Source organism: Sorex araneus, chromosome X (assembly GCF_027595985.1).
Source record: "Sorex araneus isolate mSorAra2 chromosome X, mSorAra2.pri, whole genome shotgun sequence".
NCBI lineage: Eukaryota > Metazoa > Chordata > Mammalia > Eulipotyphla > Soricidae > Sorex > Sorex araneus.
The window spans coordinates 204,312,818-204,324,860 of record NC_073313.1 but is presented as its reverse complement, the minus strand read 5'-3'; the positions used below and the strand labels follow the sequence as shown (position 1 = coordinate 204,324,860).

The 12,043-nt window shown below is 42.0% G+C and overlaps 1 protein-coding gene across 1 annotated transcript in view; it reads right to left on the bottom strand.

The window, feature by feature from the left end:
* The window catches only part of MYO3B (myosin IIIB), a 460,143-nt gene that overhangs the window by 295,507 nt on the left and 152,593 nt on the right, over positions 1 to 12,043 (bottom strand). Inside the window, 1 exon segment of the mRNA XM_055121066.1 lies at positions 94 to 249. Within this exon segment, the coding sequence (XP_054977041.1) occupies positions 94 to 249 (156 nt within the window).

Sequence of the window (12,043 nt, the reverse complement as noted above, 5' to 3'; positions counted from 1 at the left end):
AGGAACAATTAGCAGTGACAGGGCTCCAGCAATTCAAAACCTATGACATGACATTTTTATAAATAACCAGAGAGAGAGAACAGGGAGCCGTACCTGGTTTTAACGACAGGAATTAGATGCTTTTGATCATGGAGGACCTTGGCCAGCTGTTTTTGCAGAAACAAAGCCTTTCCATGGGTTCCTTTAATAAATGGGTGGTCGAGGAGATGGGTGACCGAAGGCCGCTTCTCAAAATCCTTAATCAGACACCTGTTGCAAAAATCAACCAACAATCTAAAATACAATCTCAGACATTTGGTTTCCCTATGATGATGGTAATGAAGAAGCAAAAAAACCTCAAACCTGCTCATGAACCTTACACGCCAGGGTACGGGTGTTGGGGTGATCCTCTATACATTAAATTTTAAATTAATTAAAACATCAGAAATCTATTTGAGTATAAGTACACATTAAAACCAATCAATTGTTGCTATCCATTTAATTGAAATGCTTTAAAAGCATCTGAAATCTACTCAGATTGAATTTTCTGTTAGAGTTTCCATTAATGAAAAAATGTTTTCAGGAGAGTTCCAGTTGATTAGTCACTATACATTATTCTAGATGCATAAAAAATCAAATGCTGTGACTTTAATTAAATTCTCATATGTGAAATACCATATGAGAAATACATTTAACAGTTTGCAGGGTAAGAAACTAATCACAAAAAACTTCAGAGAGGAACTTCAAAATCAAGATGTTGAAATTCCTCTCTGAAGTTTTCTTCGTGATTACCTGATTCTGGAGGTCTTCTGAAGAAGGAGAAATGCCTCAGAACAGGAAGAGACTACAGTATAATTTAGATGAGTTGAAATGGAATTTTACATACAGGGAACAAAAAAATCCATTCAAAATATTAAAAATGGGTTACATATAAACTGAGATCAATTGGTAAAAACTATACCAGTGTAACCACTTCCAGTTTCAGATTCCATACCCTTTTCAGGAAAAACAATGGTTCAGTACATTTTGCCCTGTGCTCAGTATCAATTACAATCAATAAAGATGATTTTGACACAAGGAAATTTCTAGCGAAACTGAATCTGATAAATACTCCTCCAATTACCATCACATTACCATTCTGAGTAGTTTGATGGGAGAAGAAATTTCAACATCCACCTTTTTTTAATGACACAGGTCTTTAGCTCATATGGGAAGGGACAAAATATTGGATGTTATTCTGCTCGTTCTGTGAAATGAATGTTTCCAGATTTCCTAGTGAAGACATGCTAGCAACATCTCAAAAATATTTTTAATAACAAAATCCACTAATAAGTTTAATAACAAAATCCACTAATACAATTTCAGCCACACTTTGAGCATCTTTTCCAGACAAATAATCAGTGTTCCTAAAACAGCCCTCAACCATTCTATTTACCAAAAGACTTTTGAACCTTTGCAGCTTTTCTTAGAAGCTTCATTTATATCCCTCACTTTTTAGACCTGAAAAGATACTCCGTGTATTTTCCTAGTCAGTTTCAGAGCCGATTCAGGGGATGGCCTATCTGTCTGGAACTGGATCTTTGAGTTAGAAAAAATGGAAGTACCAACTTTATCTGCATTTTCCTGTGTAAAAAAAAAAAAGTCCTACCTGTCTCTTGCTTTGGAAGGAAATTATTTGATTTCCTCAGGGGCCTTTGGTAGGATTTTTTTGTTTGTTTACCCAAAATCAAAAATCAGTGCATATCCTTAAAATATACTATGCTTGAGGTTGGAGAAAAAAAATACTGTGCTTTTGTGTTTATATGAACAATATTTCTCTGGATTTCAAACAGTTTCTTTTAATCTCTGTATGCATATGTGACTACCAAAGGAAATTAAATGCTAATGTTTTCCAAAGCGTCTGCAAAAAAGAAACTTCTTGGTAATTATGAAATCAGTAATGCAGGTATATTTAGCCCCATCCTGTTAGGTGCAGAAAAAATTGCTAAAATAATCCCTTTTCTTCAATAATTGCTACTGAAGACAGACCCAGGGGCTTTCATTGCCACCCCCAAGCCTTAGAGGTCAGGATGAGTATCCAGGAGCCACTAGGGTCCCACAAGTAAGCCTGCTTGATGATCTTGCATAGGTTGCACTGTGTCTGTTTCTTAACACCGAAAAGATCTAACAAAAATAACAGGAGAGTTTCCTAACAGGCTTCCCACAAAATATTTTCCTCCCCCTTCCACCCCTGCACCGCACACCTCCAGACTTCTTCCTGCACTAGCTGGTGAATTTTATCCGACATATCAGTTACTGTTCATTGAAAAAGAAAGAACAAGAGCATCAGGGGCAGCACACAGCCGACTAGCAGATTTCCACTAATACTTGAAACCATTGCACTGAGGACTGAGACTGCCGGTGGGAAGAGAGAAAAGCAACCGAAAATTCAAAACATATGAACAGGGAAGTGAGCTGCAGCTGCCGCTTACTTTCCTCCTCGTGATAGTGTGACAGTGGTTCAGATGAGGCTGTAAATAAGCTCTTCTAGTACTTCAGTACTTAAAGCCCCTTGGATATAGTTTTTGAGGAGCCAAGAAGCCTATACGCCAGTGTTATGAAAATAGGTCTCTGCTGGAGACAGGGATTCCTTAAAAACGCTGTATCTTATTTCAAAATGATAGCATCCTGGAGCTGGAGTACATGCCTTGCTCGTGGCTAACCCGGGCTCATCCCCAGCACCACATATGGTGGCTGGTGGATTGCCTGGGATGATCCCTGAGACCAGAGCCAGAAGTAAGCCCTAAGCACTGCCAGGTGTGGCCTCCACACCAAAATTAAACAAAACATAATTTTACCATCCAGTTGAGGATGAATGTTCTGAGATCATTTGATATTTTGGAGAGAACCTTTATTTAGAAATCAACTCACAGAGGTAATGAGAGTTGATTATTATCTAGCAGACTAGGTAATAAAGGAAATAATCAGACAAGGATGAAACTAACAAGTAAATCTGTTGCCTCTTGAAAAATCCCCCAAATGAATATGGCAGGCACTCTGCCATTCTGTTCTCTAGAAGCAACAACCAAAGATTTGTTGGTTCTCTTAGTAAGACCTGGGCTAAGTGGATCAGCAAAACTGATCAGAATTGGATCAGCAGAATTGGAATGGAGTGTGTATGGGGAGAATGCTAAGCAGTGTTGCCACTTAGCCAACTGCATTGAGCATTTCTAGAAGGACATGAAGTCCTTGAGGGGATAGTCCTCTGAAACAATCTTCCATTCTTTTCTCATAGGTAGACAAGGGTCAAACTGGCATGAAATTGTTGTTTTACTGATAGAGGAAAATTCTACCTTAGAGCAGATATAGCCCAAAAGTCATGCATTACAAAATGCTAGGTTAAGTGGATTCATATAATTTGATCTGTTCAGAAAACACTTATTACAAAGCATCAGAATTCAACAAAATAAATTAAGTTATCAAAATTATGATTTTTTTTCTCAAGGAGCTCAACCTAGTGAGAAAGAAAGATAGGAGAGAGAGCTGAAGAAATAGTACACTGGGTAGGGCATTTGCCTTGCACATGACTGACCCAGGTGCGATTCCTGGCACCCCATGTGAACCCCTGAACCCCATCAAAAGTGATTCCTGGGTATAGAGCCAAGTGTAAATCCTGAACCCTACAGAGAATGGCCCCCAAACAAAACAAAAACAGAGAGAGAAACAAGCAAACAGACAAAGCCAGTCTTGGATTCTAAGGAAGAACGAACTACCTAAAGCATAGCGCTTGGAGCTATGGCACAGGGATTTTCCATTCTAGCTGCTCTTTTGTTATGTACACTGAAAATGTCTCCTACTGCACCTAATGCTGGTAAGCATGAACAAATACAGCATAAGAGTACTAGACTGTGTCTGGTGCATGGGTTCTGGTCATGGAAGACTTGGTGAGAATTGAGCTGGGTTGGGGAAGACACATTTAGAAACTAAATTGAAAGACCAGAGAGATATGGGGCTGGAGAGATAGCACAGCGGGTAGGGCGTTTGCCTTGCACGCAGCCGACCCGGGTTCGATTCCCAGCATCCCATATGGTCCCCTGAGCACCACCAGGGGGTGATTCCTGAGTGCAGAGCCAGGAGTGGCCCCTGTGCATTGCCAGGTGTGACCCAAAAAAAGCCAAAAAAAAAAAAAAACCTTACAGAATAAATATTATTTCAAAAAAAAAAAAAAGACCAGAGAGATAGTACAGTGGGTAGAGCACTTGCCTTACACAAAAATGAGTTGAGTTCAACCCCAGCATCCCAGATGTCCCCAGAGCCTTACCAGGAGTGAGCCCAGAACTCAAAGGCAGGAGTAACCCCTGAATACCACTGGGTATACTCCCCTCCCACAAAGAAACTAAATTGAATTTGATTTAGTAGAGGAAAAGAGGTAGACGGTATTTCCAGGCTGGGAATCAGAATCAGCTAAGCAAGATGCCAGACAAGCCTTGTAACCAGAAGTGTCCACATCCACTTCCAACTCCTTTGAATGTGACAACAATTCCTGGCTATAAAATTTTAGGGTAGATCTTTTATTACTTCAGACTTTGCAATTTGGTACCCCAAATTTGTATTGTTTAACTTTGTCAACTTCTTCCAGACATGGGTTTAGTGAATTAAGATAGAACTGACTGATAAGATAGTAAGAACCCCTGGCATTTCTTTAGAAGAATTTAAGTCTTCAGATAAAGTCCTTCTCCTTATTAAAAGCAAGATACAGTTAGGGGAGATGGCTTAAAGGGCTGGAATACAGATATTGCATTAGGACCCTGGGTTTAATCCCTAACCCTGCGTGGCCCCCCAAGGACTGCTGAGAATCTCAGCAGCACCCCAACACAGCACCAGAGCACCACAAAGTGTGGTGCCCAAATAATACAAAAATGATCAAATCAAAAAAAAATTTAATTCTCTCACCTGATTTGGGGAACACACATGGAAAACTAAAGAGGGTACACTTATTCATTTCAGGACTGCATTTTTATCTCACGTTAAAATATTTTTTATAAATATTAAGGCACAATGATTTACATGATTATTCATAGCTGAGTTTCAGGCATACAATGTTCTGACCCCATTCATACCACCAATATCGACTTTTCTCCACCAACATCCTCGAGTCCTCCCTCCCCCCCGCCCTCCCCACACACGTCTTTCAAGGACAGCCTTTTCAAACCAGGAATTGCAGGTGCCAGAGAGATAGTGCTAGAAATAGTACCACAGCAATGATCACATTTGCCTTGTACATATCTGACCTAGGTTCAGTCCTGGCATCCCATATGGTCCCCCAACACTGCCAGGAGTGATCCCTAAGTGCATAGCTGGGTGTGGCCAAAATAAAAACAAATCAGAAACCACAAAAACCAATGCAAAAATATTTCTCCCAGTCAGGGATTGAGCAGCTTTTACAAGAGAATGTGTAAAATGTTGACCTTTCTGAGAAATCAGGTCCCAGAAGTGTGAGGTGAATTAGGTGGAAAACTGGATATGTAAGACTTTCCAGTAGAAAAAGAATTTGTGTCCTGGTGAAAGGTCTGGGGAACACTGGTGACCATCCAGATAAAGTTTGGGGGCCAGATAGTACAGAGGGTAGGACATTTGTCTTGCACGTGGGCAACTTGGATTCGATCCTTGGCATCCTATATGGTTCCCTAAGCACCGCCAGGAGTAATTCCTGAATTCAGAGTCAGGAGTAACCCCTGAGCATCGCTGGGTGTGACTCAAAAAAAAAAAAAAAAAAGCAAGTCTGGTGTTTTGTAAGACATGTGACCATACTAAATTATGCTTTAAATAGAGGAAACATTTAGTTTGTGTAAATTGGTATTTCCAAGTTTTCTTGGCCACAGATTCTTCTTGTGTGTCAAAAGAGCTGCAAACGACAGCCTCAGAAGCTACATCAGTAGTAGGCAGTGCTGTCACACAGCAGACCAACGGGAGAAACATCAGGCTCCTATTGTCCCCAACACATCTGAGACATCTATTGGCTGTTGTTTCTGCATGTCAGTATCTCAAAACAGGGGAAATATATATCCCAGGCACTATTCTCCTCAGGGTACTTTATGTGAAAATAACAAAATAAACAACAAATGAAATGAGGACTGAATTTAGGGATATTACCCTCCCCCCCCAAATCATAACTATTTCCTAAATTTTCAGAATTATTTTAAAAATAATTGTTTTGAGAACTGGATTCATAGGTGGTGATCCCTATGCTACAAATAAATAAATTAATTAAATAAACTACTGGGAGATAGATTGACTGAATTTATCCTCCATTTACGGGTCTACAGTGGGTGGTTTGGATATGATAGAAAAGTCCACACACCGGAAAAAAAGAAAGCATATCCTAGCCTTGAAGAAAATCAATCCATTTCCTAATTTGAAATTCTAGTACCTCCATCATGCCTTCTTGACTGAAGATTAATTCTCAGAACTCATTAGTGTCACCACATTAAATGCAGGTGATTGCAGCCATTAGCTGGGGTCATCCAGCCATGCTTCTGCCACAAACAGGCAAAAAGAAGCAGCATTTTTTTAAGAAGCATCTTTAAGGGCTGGGCATCTGTGATGGGCTTTGCAGCTGGAGGAGCCTGTGCTCTTAACGATAGTACTGTGGCTGTACGCTGTCATTTCAAAACCAAAAAGCAGATGCCTGCAAGGGGGAGCTCTTTATCAAGAGTCACCAAAGGGAGAGACATTTACTAGCTAATAAAACACTTGATAAGAGCCCTGAAAAGCCTCAAAGGCTAAAAACAACAACAGCAAAAATAAGGTGAGCTGGCTGGAAAAAGCAGGATGGTAAGCCAGCTCCTTCCAAACATTTCAGGCAAAACCAGATAAAAACTTGGGATTTTTGTCTCCTCATTTCTTTTGTGGCATTCTGTCTTGGAGAGCTTCTCCCGTTTTTCGGGGGCGGGGCGGGGGGCACTGCACAAACTGTTGTAAGTGTTTCCCTCAGTGCAAAACATGGAACCCGGTTTGCTGGGAGCCCTCTCGCTGAGCCCGTGCTGCGTCCTGCACATCCCATCTCATCAGACCGAGCCTGACTGACAAAGAGGCCGCTGCACAGCGAGGAGGAGAAAATCCTCTAGAGGACACACTAATTATAGGTTAAGTATCGGAGCCCATGGTTCTGTCTGAGAAGGAAATTTCCATTCTGGATGGCAAGAGTCGGACGAACACAGGCATTTTCCCAAGATGACTAATGCTGCCAAAGAAGGCAGCTGAGCAAACTTGACATTGCCCATGTCATTTGGTGAAACATCACCTCCAGGTCGGGTGACATACTTAAATGCACCGCAGCTTTCATCAAGTATGTAACTAAGTTATTTGAAAGCCTCCCAGGGGAGAGACTGCGAGCTAACTTCACAGGGCAGGTGAGGAAGTCAGGTCTAAAACTCAAACAGCTGGAAAGAGCCAGGGGCGCGGGTAGGTCTGTCTCTGGCTGTCAGTCAGAGAGAAAGCACCAGCACGCATCAAAAGGTGCTGGGAAATCCCATCAAGAAGGCAAGACAGAGGGCTTCCGAACAGGAAGCTTGGTCTCCATTTGAAGTGGGGAATGGGAACAGGAGTAAATTCTGTACAGCGAAGTTGGAGCGAGACTGCAGGGCCACAGAACAACAGCGCAGCTGCCATCTTGCCTGAGCTGCTGAAGCGAGGAGACTGCAGGTGCAGAAAAAAAAAAATTCAGCGAGCAAGTCTGATCTCCACAAAGACAGCAGCACACAGGAAGGCCCTGCCTTGGCTCAAGGGACCCCAGGAGGGAAAGAGAGAGAGAGATGGAAGACCTCTGCACTATCACCAGGCTAAAGTGAGGGGTGGGGCTGGGGTGCAGAAAGAATCACAAACAAGACTCAAAGAAGGTGACAAAGGTGATAAGTGAAAAGGTCTGGGATCGTTTGAAGTTAAAAGATAAAATGTCTGAGCAGGTGAGACAGAATCTATGTGCAGAGTTGATGAGTGAGCACTGAGGTAGTGAGAGAGTTCAGGTAAAAAGAAAATGGGACCAGAGAGAGAGAGAGAGAGAGAGACAGAGACAGAGACAGAGACAGAGACAGAGACAGAGAGACAGACAGAGAGAGGGAGGGAAAGAAAGGAGGGAGGGAGGGAGGGAGAGAGGGAGGGAGGGAGGGATGATGAGGCACAGGGACCACAAACACCGTCCAAGGAATAGCCAAGGGAAGGAGTAGAGAAAGGTGGTGCTTTGAATGTTATTGTCCCTGACACATCTCTTTAAGCTGTGCTTTCAAAGTGGCCTGTGACAGCAGCAGAAAACTAGGGAGGCATGCCTCTACCCAACGCCACATCCCGTGGCCAGAGAAAAACCTCAACTTATATGTTCTAGGACTGAGAAACTTAAGAATTTTAACCAGAGACCCCAAGTTAACCATTTTCTAGCTCCTGTGTATTCTTTCTTTTTTCTTGGGCTAGGAAAGGTGTGCGCACAAACACACACACACACACACACACACGCACATGTTTTGGGGCCACACCTTGTGGTGCTCAGGGCTTAATCCTGTCTTTATACTTAAAAGAATCCTGTCTTTTACACTTATGTCGCTGCTCCAGAGACTGCATATATGCTGAGGATCAAAATGGAGTCAGTCACTTGCAAAGCAAGTACCTTGTCCTTTGTGCCATCTCTCTGGCCTGGTAAACAGGTTTTTCCCCCCTGTGTTAGAGAATAAAATGAATTACTACTTCACACAACTACAGCAACAGTTTATCGGAATGCCCATCTGCATTTCAAGCCCACCTTGTGGTTCAAAAGGTACAGAGAGGTGAATTCCCTGGTCACCGAGAACGCAAAGCAGCAAACATCCAGTTCTACAAGCAAAGTCACCAGCAATGTGTTGCCATGCTGTCCGTGGAAACGGGCATTTACTGCTGGAAGAATCCCAGCCGCAGCCACACCACTGCTTCCTGGGTGCTGCTGAGGGTCTGAGCTGAGCCATAGTTTACTCCTAACTATTCCATAAACCAGCCTGCACCTCAACTTCCTGAAATGTCATTTGCTTTGGTAGAAATTAAGAAAGTCTTTACTTAAAGCGTTCCAAGAAGAGGAGTAATAAAGAGGAAAGTGATGACTAAATCTAGAAGGAAGTGGCTATGAAAATGTGGGTGATCTAGAAATTGGCAAAAGAATCTAGCTAAAGGCTAATCCCATTTATATGTTAATAATGATAATTTACTAAATTTAACATGGACCTACTAAATGCAATATTTAATATATTAATGTATCTGCAAAAAAATGGGCTTAGACCTTGACCTGACCCATGCACAAAAGTCAGATCAAAATGGATTAAAGACCTCAACATCAGACCACAAACCATAAGGTACATTGAAGACAAGGTCGGCAAAACCCTCCACGATATTGAAGATAAAGTTATCTTCAAAGGTGACACGGAACTAAGCAATCTAGTAAAAACAGAGATCAACAAATGGGACTACATTACTAAAAAGCTTCTGCACCGCAAAAGATACAGTGACCAAAATACAAAGACTATCTACAGAATGGGAAAGGATATTTACACAATACCCATCAGATAAGGGGTTGATATCAATGGTATATAAAGCACTGGTTGAACTCTACAAGAAGAAAACATCCAACCCCATCAAAAAATGGGGCGAAGAAATGAACAGAAACTTTACCAAGGAAGAGATACGAATGGCCAAAAGGCACATGAAAAAGTGCTCTACATCACTAATCATCAGGGAGATGCAGATCAAAACAACTACGAGATACCACCTCACACCACAGAGACTAGCACACATCCAAAAGAACAAAAGCAACGCTATTAGAGAGGATGTGGGGAGAAAGGGACCCTTCTACACTGCTGGTGGGAATGACAACTGGTTCAGCCCTTCTGGAAAACAATATGGATGATTCTCAAAAAATCAGATATTGAGCTCCCATTTGACCCAGCAATACCACTGCTGGGAATATATCCCAGAGAGGCAAAAAAGTATAGTTGAAATGACATCTGCACTTATATGTTCATTGCAGCACTGTTTACAATAGCCAGAATCTGGAAAAAACCCGAATGCCCTAGAACAGATGACTGGTTGAGGAAACTTTGGTACATCTATACAATGGAATACTATGCAGCTGTTAGAAAAAAGGAAATCATGAATTTTGCATATAAGTGGTTCGGCATGGAAAGTTTCATGCTGAGTGAAATAAGTCAGAAAGAGAGAGACAGACATAGAAAGATTGCACTCATCTGTGGTATATAGAATAACAGAGTGGGAGACTAACACCCAAGAATTGTAGAAATAAGTACCAGGAGGTTGACTCCATGGTTTGGAGGCTGGCCTCACATTCTGGGGAAAGGGCAACTCAGAGAAGGGATCACCAACTATAATGTAGTCGAAGGCCATGCGGGGGAAGGGTGTTGCGGGCTGAATGAGGGCTAGAGACTGAGCACAGTGGCCACTCAACACCTTTATTGCAAACCACAACAGCTAATTAGAGAGAGAGAACAGAAGGGAATGCCCTGCCACAGAGGCAGGGTGGGGTGGGGGAAGATGGGATTGGGGAGGGTGGGAGGGATGCTGGGTTTACTGATGGTGGAGAATGGGCACTGGTGAAGGGATGGGTTCCCGTACCTTGTATGAGGGAAGCATAGCACAAAAGTGTATAAATCTGTAACTGTACCCTCACGGTGATTCACTAATTAAAAATAAATAAATTTAAAAAAAACTACATTTCAAAAAGCAAAAAAATATATATATTAATGTATCATATATTTAATATATTAATGTATTATAATGTATACTAATTACTTTTCATTACATATTATTCTTAATTATTTAAATGGTCTGTTGATTTCTTTAAACGATAGTATACTTAATTGCTGTCTTTCTTCTAGGTGTGACTAATATAAGCATTCATCTGAAAAACCTGAATTTATGGAAGCCAGAGAGATAGTAAAAGGGTTAAGGTATTTGCATGGCACGCATTTATAGAAGTTTGAACCTGGCATAGGACTGGAGCGATAGCACAGCGGGTAGGGCATTTGCCTTGCATGCCACCGACCCAGGTTCGATTCCTCCGACCCTCTCAGAGAGCCGGGCAAGCTACCGAGAGTATCCCACCCGCATGACAGATCCTGGCAAGCTACCCGTGGTGTATTCAATATGCCAAAAACAGTAACGACAAGTCTCACAATGGAGACGTTACTGGTGCCTGCTCAAGCAAATTGATGAACAATGGGAACACAGTGCTACAGTGCTATAGATCCTGGCATGACATATGGTTCCCTGAGCACTGTCAAGAGTGACCCATGGGCACAAAGCCAGGAGTAAACCCTGAGCAGTGTTACGTATGGTTCAAGAGTCCCCCCACACCACCACCACCAAAACAAATAACCGGATGGTAGCACTGGGATAGCAGTATATATGGTGAAAGGTCAGAAATCACTACTATCAAAACTAAATCTACTTTTTTAGGGGGGGTGGTTCAGTCCACACTTTCTGTACTATTTCACTGGTCCTGTACTTCTTAGAGTCATATGATGATATATAAGTAAATTAAACTGTCTGGGTCCCTACTTCTTTACCTACAATACAGGATCTCTGCTTCTTTATCTATAATATAGCAATAGCATCATTGTACGGACTGAAGAAGACAATCCATGTATAGGGCCTGGTTCATATTCAGCACTCAGTAAACCAGGCATTATGATCAGCTATGACACTGCTATTACCACACCATATTTGATGGGTTTCAAATGTGGTACGAACCATCGGAACACCTATAATGGCAATTGGAGGTTGCCCTAAAAGCCTCCATCCCTCCGGAGAGCCCAGAAAGCTATAGAGTATCCCACCCAGAACTTGGCAAACTACCTATGGCATATTAGATATGCCAAAACCAGTAACAATAATGGGCCTCATTCCCCTGACCCTGGAAGAGCCCCCAGCATGGCAGCATTAAGAAGTTCAAACAAGGAGCGGCTGATAAAATCTCAGGGCCAAACTAGCCTGCCAAAACAAAGAAGGACTAAAATGACTGCACTTTTAACACACATACACTGGCATCAAAAGC